At 36.3% G+C, this 23,599-nt stretch overlaps 1 protein-coding gene across 1 annotated transcript in view; it reads left to right on the forward strand.

Moving 5' to 3' along the window:
- LOC145681565 (uncharacterized) overlaps positions 1-15,235 on the forward strand; it is a 222,783-nt gene extending 207,548 nt beyond the window's left edge. Inside the window, exon 6 of the mRNA XM_081753203.1 lies at positions 14,384-15,235. Within this exon, the coding sequence (XP_081609329.1) occupies positions 14,384-14,488 (105 nt within the window). The 3' untranslated portion in view covers positions 14,489-15,235. The remainder of the gene's footprint in view (positions 1-14,383) is intronic.
- Positions 15,236-23,599: the final 8,364 nt, after the last annotated feature.

Genomic DNA, 23,599 nt, shown 5'->3' on the forward strand with positions numbered 1-23,599 from the left:
AAACTTAAATTCAGGTCTTCAGCCATCTCCCTAATTGTAAGTCTAAGGTTCTAAATCGCCAACTTTCGCAATGTTTGAGTTAGTTTTTCATATTGAAGGCCGGCCAGACCGGGGATCATCCTCTACTGACTTGCGGTCATCTTTCAATCTGTGAAACCAGGTAAACACGTTTGACCGGCTCAGACATTTGTCTCCAAAAGCTGTTTCTAAGAGTCCGTAAGTCTCCGAAGCAGATGTCCCAGTTTTAAAACAAAATTTCATACAAACGTGTTGTTCCAATTTTTCATCCATTCTGCGTACTTAAAAATCCGCCAAGACATACATACACGCCCGCTCTCAACTGGTTGCTACGCCATACTGAATAAATGTATCTCGGTGCATGTTTCAACATGTTCTCAAGGACACATCAAGCCACCGCTTCCATGCTAACGGGCGATTATATATTCTCCTCCTGTGCAGGTTGCCAACTATCTTAAAACTTTCCAATCACACCTCATATGTTCTTATTCTCCTTGCGCAAAATACTGTCCTACGATGGACATCTTTTTATATTGAACTAAGATGAATATTAGAGACAAGAGGATAATTTAATGTAATATGCGTGATTTAATATATCGATACTATATTACAAATCTGTGATATATATATATATTGATAGACATGTGTGCATAAATGTGTGATTTTGGTTTCGTGTTTTTGTGACTATTGCCTTTCTCGTTTACCCAGTATGTCAAAGCTGGTACTAATGGACCAGCTTCATCTAAGCCTCGGTATTGAATACGTCTTTAGCTTTACTGGTTGGAAGATGATGAGAAATTACACAAATAGTCTCGGTAATGGGGAAACGTTGTATCTCAGAGAAAGAGCATGTACCGATAATTAAATACCAGGTAATACTGCAATCTGAGTTAAAATACAGAGGGATTGCATTGCTAAATTAAAGAATCCATTTTCATTTTCAGTTTTATTAAAAATGAAGTAAAAACAAGAATACCAAAGGAAATATACATTGATCCATTACAAATCGTACGAATTCAGGATGTTACAACTTAACTGTTAGCTTGTGAGCTATAACCCGCATTCAGTCTATGTGCTGCTAGAAGAACGCGAAAGTTATCCCATACTTAAGAAAACCCAATAGCTTCCAATCTTTGGTCCAATAACTTGCATTGGGGGAGAGGGAAGGACTATCCCAATTAGTGTGTCTACTTCCATATCGATATTACGGCTGAATCCCTCGTGTGAATCAAACTCCTACCTGCTTCGATCATTCTTGCAAATCGAAGTGCAGAAGTTTAAGTTACATACCTTAAGCTTACAGCCACAGGTGACAGAGAGTTCACTAGACACTCCGATGGATGACGTAGAAAGACCCGAGCTCAGGAAGATTCGTCGCTTATATACCGAGTTCGTCCCACGCATTTCTTCTACTTTCTGTCACAGCTCTAGAGCTGACGTAACGAGCTTGCACGAACCTTAGAAGGTTTTCGATGCGCATGCCCAATAGTGGCCTAGACTTCCAGTTTTCTATGAATTTCCCCATCACGCTGGTGAGGATGCGTTTTCTTTATTGTGATCAATACAGTTTTATTTTAAGTTTTTGTTCAAATAAATAATGTTTTTATTCATTCAAGCAGCTTATGTGACCTAAGTGATGCCTAGTAGTATAAAAGCACTAGCCCAGCTCTGTGATTTGGGTAAATCAAAGCTAGGGTCATGCCATTAATACATGCGTGTGGTTCGGCGTCAGGGAGACATTCGATTATTAACACAATTAATGCCTCTCTTGACCCGGTTCCTTCTCTCCACTCCCACATGAACAGAAAAGCACAGGGCGACTCACCCCACGTCTTGAGTCCGGCCTTAGGACTTGACGAATCAAGTCTGTGTACCTATATATATATATATATATATAGTAATATTTTATGACCGTAGAGACAATGTCAGTCCTGAATTCTAGCCCTTCACTAATTTATTTTACAAAATATTACAAAATAGTCTTTATGTCTACAAAGTTGATATCTTAGATCTTCCTTATGACCAGAGAGGTGAAGGAAGGAAATGCTATATACGGAAACCTCTTCGCTCAAGGCAGCCTTCAGGGATTTTATGCAGGGTAGTACTCCTTCGTCCAAGGAGACCTCTAGTGCAGGTGTAAGTTAAGTGATCAGTGGTCAACTGATGCCTCCGTCTTCTTTGGGTCCACTTTTATAGGCCATTTCTGGCTGGCGCGTTCCTCTTCGGTTCCCGTCGTGCTGTTCTTCGTGTCTTCCTGGTTTTGTGTATCGTCTGCTGCTTACAAACAATAGCATGTATTATGATCTTGAAGCTTTGCTGGCGTCTACTATTAATCCAATGTTCTCGGGATTGCTGCCAGAGTAAGTGTTGCTGTGCTGAGCTTTCGTTAGCATACAGCGGCAACATCTTCAGAGCTATGTGAAGAGCGGCAACATCTTCAGAGCTTCAGAGACATAGCTCTGAAGATGTTGCCGCTGTATGGTAACGAAAGCTCAGCACAGCAACACTTACTCTGGCAGCAATCCCGAGAACATTGGATTAATAGCATGTATTGTTTGAATAACATATCCTCACGCTGTAAGTTGGGGATCCTTACAATATATATGATTTTTTACATCTATACCAGACTATTCTTTACAATAGAAAGGAGTTCTATTTAAAAAAAAAACATATGGTAGTCATATTAGAAACCATGAAGACTTACACACAGATTCGTAACACTAGCTAATAAACCACAAAGGCACGATAGGGTTCCACCAGTATATCTTAGTAACTTATGGTGAGATCCTGTCTTCACAACAAGCTTGAATAATGTATTACCACTATAGCAGCTTTTAACTTTATCTTTTATTGACATAATTATGGCCTATTTCTATATGCCAACCATTTGACTAACTCGGACGAACATAATTGTAAGCGCCACTTCCGCTGAGGTTGAATTCAGTGATTTGTCCAGAATTTTGAACTTAGGGGGGTGTTCAAAAAATCTGGGGGGGTGCATTCTTGCATTAAGGTCGCATACTATTATCGTCTTTTTAATTAGCTTTTTTTTTTTTCAAACTTTAAAATTCGTTGATGCAACGAACGATTGCATTGGATTTCCTTCCTCAGCCAAAGCCAATTAGCGTCGACTTTCTCATGCTTGGTGTGACGTCGAGATGAAATCGTTGGCAATCGATTGATCAAACATTGTTGTGACGATCACAACCGTATAAAGGTTGATTTTCATTCAATCATGCGTTGGATGCTTTGCTTGAAAATTTATCTTGTCGAAAGTAAGTTGTTTTACTCTATTGGCACTTGAAAGCAAGAATTCAAAATATTTTAGAAACCAAAATAGTAACATTTATAATGGTGTCTTCCCGTTCTGCCTAAAGGCCCTCCAGAACTTTGTAGAAAATATTTTAAATGATCTTATTTTCAGGCAGAACGGGAATTCCCGTTCAACCTAATCTTTCGAGACGAGGAATTCTGTCCAGGGAGTGATTTCTTCAAGAGAATTTTTCTTTAGTAATTGTAACAGATTCTGTAAGTAGAATAACCATTTATTTAAGTTTTATTATAAATTTTAGATGTATTCTACTTGTTCTTCTCAGAAAAATGACTAGACACAGTTCTGTTATTAACAGTGTTATTCACATCTATTCAGTAAAGATGAATGTGATTTAAAAAAAAAAAAAAAGCTACCTGCAGAGCAGGCCTGTAGCCAGCTCAAAAATGTAGAGGGGACCCGGAAGAAGTTAGGGGGGCCCCATGCAACCATATTATAGTTCATTTGCCAGTCTACCGTGAAAATTTTAGGGGGGCAGCCAAAATTTAGGGGGCCTCCCCCTAGACCCCCCTGGATACGGGCCTGCTGCAGAGAAATGGAAAATTGATTGACTCAGTTGTAAGAAAACCGTTTGATATTGTAGCTGAAACGAAGATAAAACAAACTTATTTCGGTCTAGTATCAAGTCATTTCACAACAAAATTTTATTCAGTTTTCCAGTAGTTCGCCTCCAACATGCTAAGGCTCGTAGTCAAGGGCGGCTTTATGATTTTAATTTTGGGTAGGCCCGCTCCTTCATGTATGGATACACAAAGAAAAATCCGTTCTCCGGACAGCGGTATATTGTACAAATATACGGTATCCTCTTGCTTGCTATAGAAATCAGTACGGAGCATACGTTATCCGTATGCTACATAGGCACTGCCCTTAAGTGTTACATAATGCCGTTGCAGGATGTCTGACATCTAACAGTTTTCCGTATTTCACATGCATATGCTTATGTTACCTTCGTCGGCTTTATGTTATATACGTCCATTTGTATCTGAGATCCTGACCGCCTACATTGTTTCATACGGAAAGTAAGTATAGATAGAACAATTATACAGTAAGTATTATAAAACATGCGTTTTCAGTTATACGTCTGCTGTACGTTAAGTCCAAAAACTACAGGAATTACGCATGTAACTTATCTTTTTAAGTACGTTACCTAAAATTTTTTCTCAGTGTACATATGAACATTTGATTGATTAATGACAATAAGAAATTACTTTTACAGTAGTGGTTGATGTTATTTATTAAATAATTATCTACCATTACTATAAATAGTGGAAAATATATTTATTCTTTATTGTATCTTTTAGTATTTATATATTATTCAAATTTTTTGGGTAGGCCCCTGCCTATCCGGCCTACCTGCTAAAACCGCCACTGCTCGCAGTACGTAAAAGGTGCCACAGTTCACATCCTCAAGACGTTTGGTCATATATTAAGCAAACAATACAAACGGATGCGTAAGACGGCCCTTATCCCCGATTATCTGACCTTCTGATTTGATTGAAAGTATCTACGAAAAACATGCACGTATTTTAATGTTGATATTGATATTTTGTATTGCTACTATTTACATTGACAATATAAATGTGAAAATTAAAGTATATAGAAAAGACTATTGCATATAGTATAGAATTATGTATATAAGACAAACCAGCTGATAAGGTGATATCGAAAAAGGAGTTGTGGTATAGAACACTAACATTCTTTCTTAACCCTTTTTAGGATCTATGGTATATTTTTATACCATGGCGTAGTATCGTCTTTGATCGCTTATGCAGGTTCTATAAAAAACATTTAAGCATGGTTCTTTTTATTGGTCAAGTCAGGGATGGACCAAAGAACACCCTAGATGAGTTTTAAAACCGGATATTCAACTTGGGGCGCTAAGTTGGGAGCGGAGGGGCGTGACTTGCTTTTCTTAAGGCAAATTTCAACAATTTTTCATGCCTTTAGTTTTCAAGATATCAAGTTGAAACTTTGCATACGGATTGTGGGTACCTTTGGGTACTTCTCAAATTATTGGGGTTCTTACGTGAAACCGGGGCCGGGGCCGAGGGGCGCAAATGTTCCGAGGGGGTGGTTTTTCAGAAATATTTTCGTTTTTTCTTCGATTTTTCCAATACAGGTGGATGATATGGACATTTGAGTGATACCGTTGGAAAGGGCTCGTTATACTGAAGAAAACGGCGTTTGAAACATGATCCTAGTAATGACGCAGTACATTTTTGTAATATATATATATATATATATATATATATATATGTGTGTGTGTGTGTGTGTGTGTGTGTGTAGGGCCTAAATTCAGACTTTCAATAATTTTTTCCACCCTTTGTTTTCAAGATGCAAGATTGAAATTTTGCACACGTATTATGTACATAACAGCGATTTTTTTTAAAAATCAGATTCCTACGTGAAACCAGGACCGGGCCCGAGGGGCATAGTGTTTTGACGAGATTTTTCAAAAAATCCTGGTTTTTCCCGAATTATCCGCACTGAGAAAAAATTGTAGGTGGCGTACTTAAAAAGATAGGTTACATACGTAATTCCTATAGTTTTTGGACTTAACGTACAGCAGACGTATAAATGAAAACGCAAATTTTATAATACTTTTTGTAGAAGTGTTCCATCTATACGTACTTTCTGAATGAAACAATGTAGGCGGCCAGGATCTCAGATACAAATGGACGTATATAACATATAGTTGACGAAGGTAACATAAGTATATGCATGTGATATACGGAAAACTGTTAGATATCAGACATCCTGCAAGGGCATGATGTAACATCTAAGGGCAATGCCTATGTAGCATACGGATAACGTATGCTCCGTACTGATTTCTATAGTAAGCAAGAGGATACCGTATATTTGTACAATATACCGCTGTCCGGAGAATAGATTTTTCTCTGTGCGGTTCAGGTGTATGATATGGACATGTGAGTGGTACCGTTGTAAAGAACTTGTTATACTGAAGAAAATGGCGTTTGAACCATGACTCTATAGAAATGACGCAGTACATTTTTGAAGTGTATATATATATACGAAGGAGGTTCAATAATTATTGTCCCCGGCATATTTAAAATACTTGAGTTGGGATGGCTGATGGGGAATATTGTAGCCTAATGTCTTAGATGTCTATATGCTAAATTTCAGAACCATAGCTGCTATATTAATATTCTTTTTTTTTTTTTTTGTCGTTTCAGGTGTGAGAGCTTAAAAAATGGAGAAAACCGAACAACGAGCTGTTATCAAGTACTTCCAGAAAAAGGGGTTAAGCCTAAAGGAGATTCATGAGGATATGATCAGTGTGTTGGGCGATGGGGCTCCTTCGTTCCAGGTGGTAAAGAACTGGTGCCGCGACTTCCGTTGCGGCAGGAAAACTTGTCAACAGGCCCCTGGTGCTGGTCTTCCAATAACAGCATGCACCCCAGAAAACATTGATGCTGTGCATGATACGATTATAACAGACAGATGAATCACGATGTAACAGTTAGCAGACATCATGCACATCTTTGTAGGCTCAGTGGAAACCATTGTGCATGAACCCTTGGGATTCAGAAATGTGTCAGCACGATGGGTACCCAAAATGTTATCTCGTGAAAGTCAGAAAGACAGAGTTCGATGTTCAAGGGATTGTTTGGAGGTTATGGGGGCAGACCTGAAACAGTTCTGTGATAGATTTGGGACAGTGGATGAGACGTGGCTCCACCGCTATGATTCCGAGTCCAAACAACAGAGCATGGAGTGGCGGCACAGCAGTTCACCTCTCCCACGCAAGTTCAAGTTGCAAGTATCAGCACACAAGGTTATGGCCACAATTTTTTTGGATGCGAAGGGTGTGCTCCTTATTGACTACCTGAAGGTTGGACACACTATCACGGGGGCTTATTATGCAGCCCTAATCCCTAAGTTACACGAAGCAATCAAGGAAAAACGGCGAGGGATGTTGCAGCGAACAGTGCTGTTCCACCAAGATAATGCTCCGGCCCACAAAAGCCATCTTACTGGTGCCGCAATCCATGCTGCTGGTTTTGATGTGTTGGAACATCCTCCCTACTCACTCGACCTCGCCCCTAGTGACTTTCATTTGTTCCCAAAGTTGAAGGAGCACCTCAAGGGGAAGAAGTGTCACTCAAATGCACCTGTTATTGAAGCTGTGGAGGAATGGTGCACGGCTCAGCCAGAGACTTTCTTTGAAGCTGGCATAGTGGCTTTACAGCATAGGTGGAAGAAGTGCATTACTATGAAAGGAGACTTTTTAGAAAAGTAATACTCCTTATAGGTCAGGGACAATAATTATTGAACCACCCTCGTGTTCGAGGGTGGTTCAATAATACACGAAAAAATTGATCACCTTCAGACTTTCAATAATTTCCCTCGAACTTAGTTTTCAAAATACAAGATTGAAATTTTGCCCACGTCTTACGTACATAATAACATATGTTTTTTTAAAATTCACATTCCTACGTGAACTCAGGCCCGGGCCAGAGGGGCGAAAAATTTCGAAAAATCTCCCGGTTTTTCCCGATTTTCCCATTTCTGGTACATAATACGGACAAGCTAGAGGTACCGTTGGAAAGTATGCTCTATTCTGAAAAAAATGAGGTACGAGCCATGATCCTACGATAAATAGTAAGGAAGCAGTAGGTGTTTGAGTGAGTCTAAAATTTACCTCAAAAAGTGGAAATCCTAAAAGGGTTAAGAGTCGCCTTATGATGCATCCTCTTGCATTGTTTACTTTATATATGACCAAACATATCTTGAGGATGTAAACTGTGGCACCTTTTATGTATTGCGACTCTTAGCATGTTAGAGATGAACTACTGAAAAGTGAATAAAATCTTGATGTGAAATAATTTGATATTATACCGAATTAAGTGTATTTTATGTTCGTTTCAGTTACAATGTCAAACGTTTTTCTTGCAACTGAGTCAATCAATTTTCCATTTTCCCGAAGTTATTATTTTATGATAAAGAAATCACATTCATCTTTACCAAAGTAAATGTGAATAACACTGCTGATAAAGAATTGTATCCTCGTCATTTTTCCAAAAAGAACAAGAATAACATCTAAAATTTACTATGAAACTTGAAGAAATAGTTATTGTTCTTACAGCCTCTGTTAGAATTACCAAACAGATTATTACGAATGCAGGACAAAATTCAAGAAGACAAACCCCAAGGAAAATTCAGACAAAACGGACTAAATACAAGCGGCAGAATCATAGGCGCAGATTAATAAAATATTTTTTCTTCAACTGTTATGCATGTAATATGTTACATGAAATTCTTCATTTTACGGAAATAACATTTTTTAAAGTGCTGGAAACCCAATAAAAGACGTAAGACTTTTATAGTATGTATATATTTCATATTTTGATCTTTGAAAAAAAAGTCTTACATTACTCAGAATGAAAGACTGCTAACTATATGCTACCACACAAGGACGACTTTTTTTTAAAGTCAAATAGCATCACAGTTACTTTTCACAATTAAAATGAATAGTCTTACTGTAATATGCTAAACGTATTTCAAATGTATTAAAGGTATAATAAACAGGAATACCCAGAACTATTCATATGGGTGTGTGTGAAAGTAATTAAAGCTAATCTGCCCTTTTATTATAACATTTTTACGTGTTATTCAGTTTTCAGCATTTTAAAAGAAAGAAAAAGTTATTTCAGTTGAAGAAATAATCATAGAGGATGTGCACTGCCACATTCAATATATACTCCTGTGATTTTGTTCCATGGATTTTGTCCTCGTCAGAATTTTCCTTGCATTTTGACCGCTTGGATTTAGTTCCCGCCCTCCTTACTACAGCCATTTTATACATGAGTTCCGATCTGCATACAAACATGCTAGGAGTCAAGCTTTTCGGTGCTGCATTTCCCTAAATATTTCCTCCTCGCGTAGAATTCCCTGTCTCCAAAGATTAGGCAGAACGGGAATTCCCATTCTGCCTAAAGATAAGATCATTTAAAATATTTTCTACAAAGTCCTGGAGTGCCTTTAAGCAGAACGAGAATGGATCTTTTTAATATTGGATCCCCCTAATTGGGAGGGTGTAGGAATTTATTTTCGGGGGTGTCCGAAAATTTTAGGGGGTGTTGAGGGGTGTTAGGGAGGTGTAGATAAATCACTGGTTTAATTATTAGGCAGCATTGGTTGTAATCAAATTTGGGGAAGAGTATGTAGATAGTTTTATTTTCGAAAGTATACCTGTACAAGGCAGAGAAAGCTTACATGTCATTGCATTCAATTGCATGCAAATGGTATTTTTTTTTTCAGTTTACTCGAAAGTTAGAAAATTTGGCACGCCATTATGTTCACCCGAGCTACACGTTTATTTGGTGGCAATGTCCACAAGGTTTGTTATGTTGTAAAGTCTTCTAGGTATTTATGCATGTTACTCTGTGACAGAATGGAGGAAAATAGATTTCCCTGTAAGCACAGACCTGAGAGACGTAAGAATATAGGTTCATTTTTTGGATCTAGTCTCTGGAAGCCAATCAAGGTTTTGGTGGACAGAAGTGTATCATCAGTTCTCTGCCTGTCAATTTTGGCGCGGCTATCTTGTCTGCATCTTAATGTTGTATTACTAATGTCGAGAAATGTAATAATAATGATAAGAAATTTGCAGGGAGACCTGATATCGATAACCGGTGGGAGTTCATGTGGTTTACATTCCAGGTTAAACTGTAGGTCCACTTCTCAAAGATTCTAAACTCCAGACGAATAATGAAAAAGCAGTAGTAATCATATTGTGTAGTTTTCTTAAATTTGTATTACTTTATAAAGCTTTTCCGATACTACTAAATCTGCTACATAATAACTAGACAATAAAAACATTTATATGTGTAAATATTATTATGTAACAATTCAAATGCTCGCCTAAAATTATTAATTTTATCTTAAGCCTGTCATTTTTTAAAATTTTCTATTCTTAGTGTAATTCAGAAACAGTCTGTTAGTTTTATATACCACAATTAAGCCGGCTAGGGTAAAGGAAACGATGATGATGAGAAATGAATGAAAGATGGAATGAAAGAAATGGAAGAAAACAAGAAACTCTTGAGAAAACCCACGAACATGTTATTCGTCCACCACAATGCTCATTTGCGCGTGAATTCACGCAGCTGGGTTCTACCACTTAGCCACCATGCCCCCATGATTTTATTCAATTATCGTAAATATCACATGATCGTAAAGTTTACTATTAAAAAGAAAAATTATTATTGAATACTACTTAACGTATGTTGTGTATTTATAAGCTCAAATTATGTTATCTAGGCAATCTTCATGATTTAGCGTCTATTTTCTTAATGGTTGACAAATGAATCGAATTAAGAGGGGAAGTCAAAAAGTAAAAGGACGCAATTTCCCGCACTAGGGTATGGTAACACTGCTAGTATCCAACGCTGAATTCGTATCGTCTGCAACACTTCTATGCAATGTGTCTCTCTTATTCCCGTATTAGTCGTTGGAGTGTAACAGACCGTTAAACATAGCAACTCTATTATCGATATGCACCAAGGAGGAAATGAGGGTAGTGATTCGCTGTTTGTTTGCGGAAGGTGTTAAACCTGCTGAAGTTTTCGTCGAATGCAAGCGCAGTATGATGACAGCTGTTTATCGCGAAGCAAGATCTACGAATGAATAGAGCGTTTCAATCAGGGAGGCACTTCTTTATGCAACGAGGAAAGATCGGGCAGGCCATCGAAGTCAACGACTGCGGACAAATCGATAGTCGTTGCGGTTATGTTGATGGAAAACAGATGAATCACAATGGACGAAATTGTCAATACTTCACACATCAGTCATGGTTCAATGTATTCCATCTTACACGACAGGCTAAAATTTCGGAAAGTGTGTGCAAGGTGGGTCCCGAAAACTTGTGAGCACAGCGTAAGGCACAAATGTTGGACATCTCTCGTAAAAATTTCGCTCGTTATCGTAACGAGGGAGATGGATTTGTACAGCAAATCGTTACTGTAGATGAAACTTAGGTACGTCATCACGAAGCGGAAAGTAAGGATGCGAGCATGGTTTGAAAACACTTATCATCACAAGAAGTTAAGAAATTTAAACGCCAACCATCAGCTGGTAACATTATACTAACACTATTCTGGGACATGGAAGGTGTGGTAGTTGTTCATTTCACCCGACTGGCGAAACTGTGAACAGTGATAACGATTGTAATGTTTTCCATAAGTAGAAGCTTTGCTTTGTTATAATTAAATATAAACTAATTATTTGCTGAGCAAAACTATATATGTACGTTTGTACAGTTATCCTGTATCACATAGTATCTGATGAAGCCAAAGAGTTAGTTGGAGAAACTGTAACACGTGTTGAATTTTAACTAAAATATATAGTTTTGCTCAGCAAATAATTAGTTTATATTTGATTGTAATGTGTTGCGAGCTAACCTAAAACCTGTAATCAGATCCAAATGTCGTGGGAAACTGTAAAAAGACGTCATCCTGCAGCAAGATAATGCTCAGCCACATTCTGCCAAATGGATGGTCGAAACAATAAAGGAGTTGGGATTCGAATTGCTGGAACATCCACCATAGAGTCCAGATCTGGCTCCAAGCGTTTTCACATGTTTAGACCATTGAAGGAAGCGCTCAGGGGAAGAAGATTTGCAACCGATGCAGAAGTCATTGATGCTGTGCAAAATTGGTTACAGGTACAACCGATTGTTTTTCGACGGAATCAAAAAACTTGTGAAACGTTGGGAAAAGTGCGTTGAAGTAGAGGGAGATTATGTAGAAAAATAATGTACGTTTCAGTTTTCTATCATTAGAACAAATGTGCCTTTTCACGTCCCTTTACTTTTTGACTTCTCCTCGTATTTTACACATGTTCTATGGCCTCACTCATAGAACTATGGCCTATTTTGCCGTTAATAATGCGTATAGCAAATTTTTTGCTCAAATCTAGTTATCCGTGCAGATACTATACTTATCAACATTATTTCCTTGTATACAAGTTGCAGCATTTGGTTAATTTTCTCGTACCGTGTATTCATAATATACAACGCATTTAACGTTGTACAGTCTTGTTACTTACTTTTATGAGCTTACTAATTTATACATTAGTAAGTTACTAATGTGTAAGGTTAAAAATAAGAGCTTGATGGTCAGTGGCGTACGCAGAATTTCATAAAGTGGGGTTCAAACATTCAATGTCGTTTTCTTTCAGAACAAACTTGATTTTATATATGTACTTAGTTCAGGTACTAGCCAGAATTTGGTAATAGGGGGATCTATGACAAATTACTGTGGTTATTATACCAGGGGCTCGATCATTCTAAACTATTTTACTGGCAACATATATTGGTTTGTTTAACCAAGATTTCTAATGGGGGGGGGGGCATGATATGAAATACTGTGGTTACACACCAGGGACTCGATCAATCTAAATATTTTACTGACAACATACCCATATTGATTTGTTAGGACAAGAAAATGAGGATATGTTAGTATTTTAATAAGCTATGAAGAAATCTCGAGTAGAAGAATATAAAAAAAGAAAAGTATTGAAAAGATATAGTGTTCCGAGGTCATTCGAACTCGGTTCTTCTTGTCTTCTTTCTTCTTCTTTCTTCTTCTTTCTCTTATTTTCGTTTAATGCCGTCAAGGATAATAACGAAATCTCTTTTGGCAGTAAAGATATCCTGTAAAAATGATTAGTATTGCCGCGAAATTGAAAATCTCCTTACTAAGTGTAACTAGAATCTATGTTGCCAAGCTCATATTGGTGATCATGGGCATTTCTTAAGTTCAACCTGAGAGTTTCTCTGATCGAATCGGTTTATCGATCATTTGTAGTCCATAGGATTAGCATGGAGCTAGATGGACTTCGGAATGCTCCGTTACAATAATATCCATTTTCAACTTGACCGTTCCCACCCCACCCACACCCGGTTCCTCCACAAGAGATAGTCGCAAGAAAAAGTAACCAAATGCTTGCTGTAGCTTTATATTTTGAACGCTAATTCTTCTTTTTCTCGTCTCTTTTTGTTCTATCCTTCCTTTATTTTTTTCATTTATGGTTCCGAAGGGGTCCACCCCTCCCCGGACCCACCCTTGGCTACGTGCCTGCTTAGTTCAAGAAAGTGTTTAAACCCCGAACGAAACCCTTCCTTTCGTATGCCATTATTAATAGTAATTAAGTGTTTAAATAAAATAATGCTTTAAAATGTTGCAATAGATATTAGATCTCGTTTTGTAGTTATTAGTTAACTATGTTCATATAAGCGTAATGTAACATACTTTCTTCCACTAAGTAGTTTCTAGCTATGAAAAAATTGTCATAATGGTACATCTACGCGTAAATTTCCACAATTTCCAACTTGATAGTAACTTGAACGATATGGATATAAGAGAAATTCATAACTCTTAGAAGAAACTGAAAAGGGATCACCTATTGACGTATGGAAGAGAGGCGTATTCTCTTATTTTTCTTAGCTTTCGCATACACTTCTTAGGCGTATTCTCTTCTATTTCTTAGCTTTCGCATACACATCTTTTTGAACTTCTTACATTTCAACATTTCCTTCTGAATAAATGGTTAGTATGAAAAACTTAGATTGGGTCGAGGTGAGAGCTCTCTTGGAGTTCGAATATCTCTCACATATCTCTCACAACCCCTGCAGTGTAAGAATTCTTAAACACCGAAAAAAAAATATTTCATCACATATCAAGATAACTGAAGTTCATATGTTCCTTACCATACGAGCTTAGTAAATTATCCCCTCTGGAAACTCAATGTAATAAATCTCCATTTATTTAAGACAGAACTATCTTCACAGGCTCCATCGCCTACCAAAGAAGTACATTTTCTATTTTGTTGTGTTGCATAAGAAAGTTTCGTCATGACTTCTGGGAGACGTTGTTTCTATTAAAATACAAAGTTTGTATTTTTGAAATAACATCAAGATCTGTAAAATATTCATTGTATGGAACATAATATACCTTTCATAACTGAAAGAAAAATGCAGTAACAAATTAAATTTTCTTTGTTTCATTTCAGATACCATTATCGTCGGTTGGATCATTCATGACAGAGTTTGCTAGCTATTTCGCAAAATTTGGTGGCCTCAATCTAATGCAACGGGCAAATGGGCAACATCCTTGAACATCGATCAAAGCTCAATAAACCTATAGCTTAATAACTGTAAAATTCAACTTCCTAATGCAAAGACACAAAATAAATTATGAAGATACGAGATAAATAATATTTTTTTAGTTTATGTGCTCATAACAAGAAATGCATTAAATAAATTTTAACAACGTGTGACAGAAAATTAACTCCTTCGGAACTAAATATATTACTAATTTACCATTTGTAATGAATGGACACAAAGATACGAAGAGAAATGTACGCTAAAAGCACTCATGGACATTCTCTTTAGGTATTGAATATTAACCCACTGAAATGCGTAAAAAATTTGATGCATTTCTGTTTTAATCTTTATATTGATATTCAGTTTTTATCTCTTCATGAAAATTGTTAGAGAAATAACAGACATAAAGATAAGACCTGGTAGACATACCATTTTCTTTCACTGGATGTAGGTATACATGTTCTTAGGTATTTAACTTCTTTATATAGTTTTGCGTTACACGCCCCAAAGATTATGTTCTATAGGCCAAACCAATGATTCCCAAAACTTCAGAGTTGTGGAACCAATTTTGCTTTTAATGCAAGGTACGGACCCTAACCACATTAAAATGTTGGTATCTGAGTAGTATATACAACATTCAATAAATATAGAATAAATATATACATCGCTTATAGATTCTGAGATGTGAAGAATCTCAGGAACCCATAAGGGTCTGCAGGTCAAAAGAAAACTGCAGTTACATGTGTTGCATATATATATATATATATATATATATATATATATATATATATATATATATATATATATATATATAAAGAGAGAGAGGGAGAATCATCTGATGTTGGTACAGCGTTAATTTAGATTAGGATTTTATATTTAAGTGTGGAAGTTTATCAATATATTAAATATATAGTGAGTTATTTTGCTTTCTTGAAATGTAAAATCTAAAACGATCGTTACCTTTGCTTCCTCTTACGAAGTAAACACATATTTTCAACACCGAAGAAAAAATGTATACACAAAAGAATCACAATGTAGTTTCATAACAAAAATTGCACTCCAGATTCACTATAGTGAACGATTTTTTCTGGTGGACAACTTAAAGTTTTGTGGTATCTTACGAATTATCAGTGTATGTTATTGGATAGTTTTAAACGTTTGATAGGACAAAGTATTTATCGTCAAGAACTAGGTTTCTGATATTTTAGTTAGTAACAACATGGTCACTAACATCCAGTGATACCACGAATAAAAGTCGTTCCTTTAAGTATTTTGTGCTTCTTACTTAAACTATTACCAGAAATTAAGCTAACAGTGCCGCCTGAATCCAATAGAAATAAATGCGGCTTATTATCAATATATGCTTTAACATGAGGCAAATCAGCTTCATATTGAATAGGAACATAATATCGCTTACTATTTCTAACATTATTACACATATTATTGTCTACTTTATTCCTATTATTCGATTTAACATTCTCATTTACATTGACTACATCGACAGAAGCAGGAGGCAACGAATGAAAAAAGGATGCGTTTGATGCATGAATGGGATTTCTTCGCTCCAAACGCGAATGCTCATAAGATTGTATACACACAGATTTCCCTTTGTGTGCGTGAGAAACTTTTGCGAGCGCAGTTCGTTGCACAAGATCTTCTAACTGGACTTTGATACCGTCTAACTGAGCTATCAATGTATTTTTTTCTTCAGGCTGACTTACAATTTCATTTTCGTTCTGAATATTAACATCTAAAGTATTTTCTTTTTGCTGTATAGCATTCTTACTAACAGGATGTATATTGTATTCGTTTGTTATTGCCAAGGACTTCGATTGCTAACTACGCATGCTGACAAGAAAATTAACTCTTTCCTCTAGACCTAAGGACTTTGCTAACTCAATAACAGTCTTATACGATTTTCTTACAACTACAGAATAAAATGAAGGCAATAACCCATCGATTATCAAGTTAATTTGTTCGGTCACTGGCATCTTCGGATCGTACTCAAGTATTAATTTCCATTTATGAAAATTGTAATCTAAAACAGATTCAGAATCTAACTGCTCTCTATTTCTCATGTCTTGCTCTAAAACTTGCAAAACTATATTATCTTCATAAGCCTCTATTAGTTTCTTCTTAATCTGTACATACATGAGATTATTATATTCTGCGGTTGATTGTAAAGCTAGCAGATAAGCACGAGCCCCATTTTCTAAACAATACGGCAACAAATGACGTTTCTGTACATCACGTAGGTTATGAAGGACAGAAAAATCCTCAAAATGACTAAAAAATGATTGAACTGACTCGTTCAATTTGCCGGAAAATTTGGGGGGTTCTACTAAACGATCTATAGCAGAAGACATAACACTAGTATTCTCCATTATATCTATTTTCAAAATCACACTTGAGATAAATATCTTACACTACTATGTATATATATCCAACACCAAAATATAAATAACACAAAGAAAAACAAAATATAATAACTTAGCAAAATTTTCTCTTCTCACCCACTTATCATTCAATTAAAATACAACAAAAACAAAAAATTACTCTAACAGAGCAAATGAATAAAGTAGCGAGGGTGGGCGGGTGGGTTAAAAATAAATCTACTTAATTTCTCTCGACAAACTAAAATTACACAGTACAAATTACTCAAAATTTGGGATCTTAAAGCATCTACCGAATATTTAGAATCGTAATTTATCGAAATTTTAGGATCGTAACAAAGGCGTAAGCCTCACAGCATCTCCATCATGTGCCGGTGCTGTGTCATCAGTTATGGCTCAGAATATGAAATAAATAAATGCAATCAAATGGGGATGGAACTGATGCACAACACGGTACTTAACTGTAAAATTGTGGTTGAATTTAAATAAAATTCAAATGTTTTTAATTTAGAAAATGACTAGTTGGGGAAAAGGGTGAGAAAGAGAAAGGTTGTAATTAAAGAATAGGAATGAGCACTAGCCTGATAGATCCATCGAGACTGGCGTCGTCCTGGTCATCTGGAATGATGAATATCTGGAGAAGTCTGGATTAGCTGAAGACAGTCAACATCTGAATCTTAATCCTTTTGGTCTGCAAGGGGCGTCGATAAGCGTCTTACGATAATGTCCTTCTACATCTTCATTCTACTACTCTGGTGACAAACTTAAAGGTGTCTGCGGCGATGAACCGTCAGAATGGTACTCTTTGTCTTGTGGAGTCGGTGGTCCTCCAATGGTGGGATCCGCTTCTCTCCGATGATCCTGCACCTCTCTAGATCGCGTGTCGAATACCCCTTGTTGTTCTGTTCTTCGTGGTTTTGATCAATTCAAGAATGATGACCTAATCGGGAAGTATCAGGCTGTGCTCGAAGGTATGCGGAAAGGAAAGAAGGAAGCTAGTCGAGTTTATTTAACAAATGTGCATTTACAACAAGTGTCTGAGAATGTACACTTCTAGTCAAAGTTTTCTTTCATAAGTTTTCAAAAGTTCATGCTTCTTTATATCAAATACACAGTCACTTCATTTCCAATAGACAGATACTTCACAATAATATTTTTTTAGTTTATGTGCTCATAACAAGAAATGCATTAAATAAATTTTAACAACGTGTGACAGAAAATTAACTCCTTCGGAACTAAATATATTACTAATTTACCATTTGTAATGAATGGACACAAAGATACGAAGAGAAATGTACGCTAAAAGCACTCATGGACATTCTCTTTAGGTATTGAATATTAACCCACTGAAATGCGTAAAAAATTTGATGCATTTCTGTTTTAATCTTTATATTGATATTCAGTTTTTATCTCTTCATGAAAATTGTTAGAGAAATAACAGACATAAAGATAAGACCTGGTAGACATACCATTTTCTTTCACTGGATGTAGGTATACATGTTCTTAGGTATTTAACTTCTTTATATAGTTTTGCGTTACACGCCCCAAAGATTATGTTCTATAGGCCAAACCAATGATTCCCAAAACTTCAGAGTTGTGGAACCAATTTTGCTTTTAATGCAAGGTACTATACATTAAAATGTTGGTATCTGAGTAGTATATACAACATTCAATAAATATAGAATAAATATATACATCGCTTATAGATTCTGAGATGTGAAGAATCTCAGGAACCCATAAGGGTCTGCAGGTCAAAAGAAAACTGCAGTTACATGTGTTGCATGTATATATATATATATATATATATATATATATATATATATATATATATATATATATATATATATATATATATATATATATATATATATATATAAAGAGAGAGGGGGAGAATCATCTGATGTTGGTACAGCGTTAATTTAGATTAGGATTTTATATTTAAGTGTGGAAGTTTATCAATATATTAAATATATAGTGAGTTATTTTGCTTTCTTGAAATGTAAAATCTAAAACGATCGTTACCTTTGCTTCCTCTTACGAAGTAAACACATATTTTCAACACCGAAGAAAAAATGTATACACAAAAGAATCACAATGTAGTTTCATAACAAAAATTGCACTCCAGATTCACTATAGTGAACGATTTTTTCTGGTGGACAACTTAAAGTTTTGTGGTATCTTACGAATTATCAGTGTATGTTATTGGATAGTTTTAAACGTTTGATAGGACAAAGTATTTATCGTCAAGAACTAGGTTTCTGATATTTTAGTTAGTAACAACATGGTCACTAGTGAGACTGAAATTGTCACGAGGAAGACAAATTTTCAAACAGAGTGGCCTAGCCCCCTATATCTCCGCCACCACTGTTTACAAATATGTTTCACTGAAAGCTTCTTTGTGCTAAATGATCAGCAAGTAGATATAATTAAATCTTAAAAACTCAAATCAAACTTTATTTATTTGTAGTACATAAGGAATTACATTTTCATGCATACATACATACAAACAAGCATATATAGTGCCAAACAGTCTTCATAATTTAATATCTGAGAAACTTAATATTGAAAATATTGTGTATGTTAATTCTAAGTATTGGAAGATTATCAAAGTTTGTTTTGGTTTTGGTTTCGATATTTCGGTTTCATAAAAAGCAGTCTGGGAATGTTATTAATGTTGTAAGCCGTATCAAGTTTTCTGTTAATGTAAGCATTTTATAATTGTGTTTTGTTGTTAACAAAAACACATTGCATTGGACAACGTGTTGTAAGTTATGTAAAATTCCAAGTGTTGACATGATTCTCAATATTTAAAAAGTATTGGTTAACTAAGATTTCTTCAGAGAAATCTCACACTTATGTACTGTATAATGATTTCAGCCTGAATTTTGGGAGCCACGAGCTGCAGTGTAAGCATCTTTTGTTGTATAAATGCTTCAGTTTATTTCGTCAGAGTCAGTTTGGATTGGTCTTGGTAGCAGTCGTGGTCGGTCAGGTAAATAAGAATTGAAGTAATTGGAGAGTAATTGGGCTAGTATCTCATAGTTAAATCCTCAAGTTGAGAATTAAATATTTAACAACGTTAGTTAATCTGATAGTTTGACAGTGTGTGCAACAAAGGCAATTGCACTCATTTAGCGGACTTTCCGATTTTGATCGACATCATCAACTACGTCAGGTATGATGTAGTTAAGTTCTCCTCTTTCTGGCCTAAGAATTGTCAAATACTTTTGAGTATCATAACAGACATTCGCTATACGAACACGCACTTAGATACAGACATTAAGAATGAGACAAAACACATGTTAAATACTAGGTTAAATTGTGTTAAATCGGTTATATTTTGTCATCTCAAACCAGTGATGGACATCACCACAGTACCTCATACCACGATATAGGTGCGTTCTTTGAACATTAGCAATACAGGTAATGTAGGATGTGCCTTGAGCTAATGCTACCAATGTGGGTCTATTTCAAGTGCTCTAGTTTAGAGAATGCTACATTCCAAATTAAATTGTAAAAGAATAACAACCCAGGTTCACATGGTGGAGATGTTAAATGTGGCTTACGCCTACAGTAAAGCTTACTACATACATAGTAAATATTGTATTTATAAAAGCAAAAGTTCAAATTTTTGAAAGATAATTCAAATTTGTTAAGAAATTTTGAAATTTGGTAAGAAAACAGAAGAAAATGGAAAGATCGAATAGCCAAATAGACGAAATTAGTAAATCATTAGAACACAACATGGATGAATTAGAAAAACCTCCTTAAATTGAGTAGCTGATTGATGAGTTTACAAACTCAAATTTTAATTTGGATTTAGATTATAGGATTCGTGACAGATTACAGAAAAAAGACAAACCTATATTAATTTTGCCTATACTATTTTCACTAGCAGAAAGGTTGGATGACAAGATGTAAGAGAAGAAAATAGGTTTGATTGCGTCAGGTTTATTGCCTTACTATATGGGAAAAGGAAGTACACAAACGTACGCTAATTAGATTATTTTCTAGAAGATTTACAGAAAATAGAGAAAAACAAACGCAAAATAGAGAAAATACAGAAACAAGAAGTAGTAAAACAGAAGGTTACAGTTGGAGACTGGATAAAGAAATTAAAGGATCGAGATATTGAAGATAGTGAACTAGAACTAGAGAAATTGTTATGTAAGAAAGATAGTAAGCAGAAAGAAGAAAAAGAAATTAAGCAAGAACCAGTATGTCACAAGTAGCAAAATTAGAAAACAAGCTAAACGAGTTACAAGCTTCATAAGCAAATAGCAATGGAAGTCAGAACAATGGGAATCAGGTTTCAGAGCAAAGTCAGAATAGTTGCGGTAAGTACTCAGAATTCTCGTCAGAGCGTTCATAGCTGCCGACATCTGATTCAGAGTTGCCATCAAATACTTTATAGATGCAGATATGTTTCGTAGTTGCCATTACAACGCCCATAGTTCACACCTACATTCAAAATGTTTACAGTTTCCGTCAAAAGTTTCACACTTACCGTCAAGAATTTCATAGTTTCGGTCAGTGCTCACAATTACTATCAAGAGTGTTCACAGTTGCCGATGTATGGTTCATTGTTGCCCACAAAAGGTTCATATGGCCGTCATAATTGTTCATAGTTGGCGTCAAAATGCTCATAGTTGCCGTCAGGACGTTCACAGTTGCCAACAAATGGTTCATAGTAGTAACCTACATAAAGTTCATATTTGTCGACATAATGTCTATACAGTAGAGCGTCGATTATCCGAACGTCGGTCAACCGAACGACCGCTTAACCGAACTGTGTACTCGCTCGCACCTGTTACTCTCCCACCCTACCGTCCATCATCCCCCTCACTCCCAAACCAAGTTTCCCACAGTAGTCGCCGCACTGAGCCACCGCTGGCGGAACATTGCTTCTAATGGGGCCTTCATAAGGCGCTGCTGACCGGCCAAGCCGCCAGTCGCTGTGTTTCAACAATCAGCACACTTCTTTTTATGAATAAATTTACTGTACAGTACTTCTTTTTGGCAAATATACATGTACAGTTCGATTATCCGAACAAACCAGTTTTCCGAACACCCATGTCCCTCAATTACTTCGGATAATCGACGCTCTACTGTAGTTGGTGTCAGAACGCTCATGGTTGCCGTCAGAGTGTTTACAGTTGCCGTCAAAATGCTCATACATGCTGCCAGACTTAATAACAACATAAAATGTATTAAAAAGGAAAGCAATATTAAGTTTACTCAACAATGTATAATTCTCAGTCTCAGTCAGGGCGAATTCAAAAATCACCTCAAATGCTATCCTGACAGCAGCCAAAGAGAGTATCTCCTTCAGCCTACAAAATTATCAGTCTTTAGTGTGAAATTTCGATACAGGTTATACCGCAGGAGCCACAAGTATACTAACATCTCCAAACATATACAAATAACTTGCACGTCAAAAACACATCCAAATTTTCTAACAAAAGCTGAAACGTGTTGTAAGTGCTCCCACGTCAACAAGTTCAAACTTGCTGTAAAACTATTAATAACTGCCATCACAAAGTTCACGTTTGCCTTCAAAATGCTCATAGTTGCCGCCATAGTGTTCACAGTTGCTCTCAAAATACTCATACACGCCGTCATAATTTATAACAAAAAATGCATTAAAACCGAAAGTTTACTCAATATTGCTCAGTCAGGGGAAACTCAAAAATCAGGGCAAACGCTGCCCCGATAACAGCCAAGAACAGTATCTCCTTCAGCCTAAAACAACTATCTCTCGTGGGACTGAAATTTCAATACAGGCTATACCACAGCAGCCACAACTATACTAAAATAACCATTCATATATAAATAACTTATACGTCACAAACACATTAAAATTTTTAACAAAAGCTGAAACATGCCGTAAGTGCTCACACGTCAGCAAGTACAGAGTTGCTGTAAGAACATTAATAACTAAAGCCCGGAATTAATGGCAAAATACCATAAGTGCCATTATTGCAATTTTCATGATATTTTCAGGAAAAGTGCAATTTCACAATTTAGAAGCAATTTGTTGCCATTGTCACAGGTTTTCTCTTCCACTACTCTTTATTTACTCATGAATGACAGCATACCACAGATCTGAGTCACTCTTATCTGGCCAAGTGATCTCGGTTCTGATAATAACTGGTCTATTCCCGTTGGAATGTGATAAGTGGAGCGGCGGGAATGCTAGTGCGTATTCAGTTCTTGGAATTTTGAAGCAGTGTTCGGTTCTTGGAATGACAAACGAAGATGCTTACTTTCAAGAAGTAACCAGGAGGGCAGTTATTGTGAAACTTAGGCGTGCGTGATACAAAACTGGTATTTATGTGCGTTTCAGTATTTCAAGATGCCGAAAGTTGGTCTTTCTAGGCAACAGAAGTTGGAAAAATTTGTGAGTGAGTTCGGACGTACTGTGTTTTCAACAGAGGGTTCTGTACTGTTTTGTAAGTTATGTGAAACTGTGGTTTCCGCTTAAAAGCGTTATTTTGTAACACACCATATAAGTACTGCAAAACACAATTCTGCAAGGACACGCAAATCAGCTGGTGAAAAGGTTCAAAATCTTCATGGAACAGTCATGAATCCCGCTTCGCGTACTAAGAGTTTTGCGAATGATCTGTATGAAGCTCTAATTAACGCGGACATTCTTTTATGGGAGTTAGAAAATGTTTCCTTTAGAAACTTTCTCGAGAAATACACAAAACAAAAAGTTCATCTTTG

This window comes from Thermobia domestica, chromosome 3 (assembly GCF_964235325.1).
Source record: "Thermobia domestica chromosome 3, izTheDome1.hap1.1, whole genome shotgun sequence".
Classification (NCBI taxonomy): Eukaryota; Metazoa; Arthropoda; class Insecta; order Zygentoma; family Lepismatidae; genus Thermobia; species Thermobia domestica.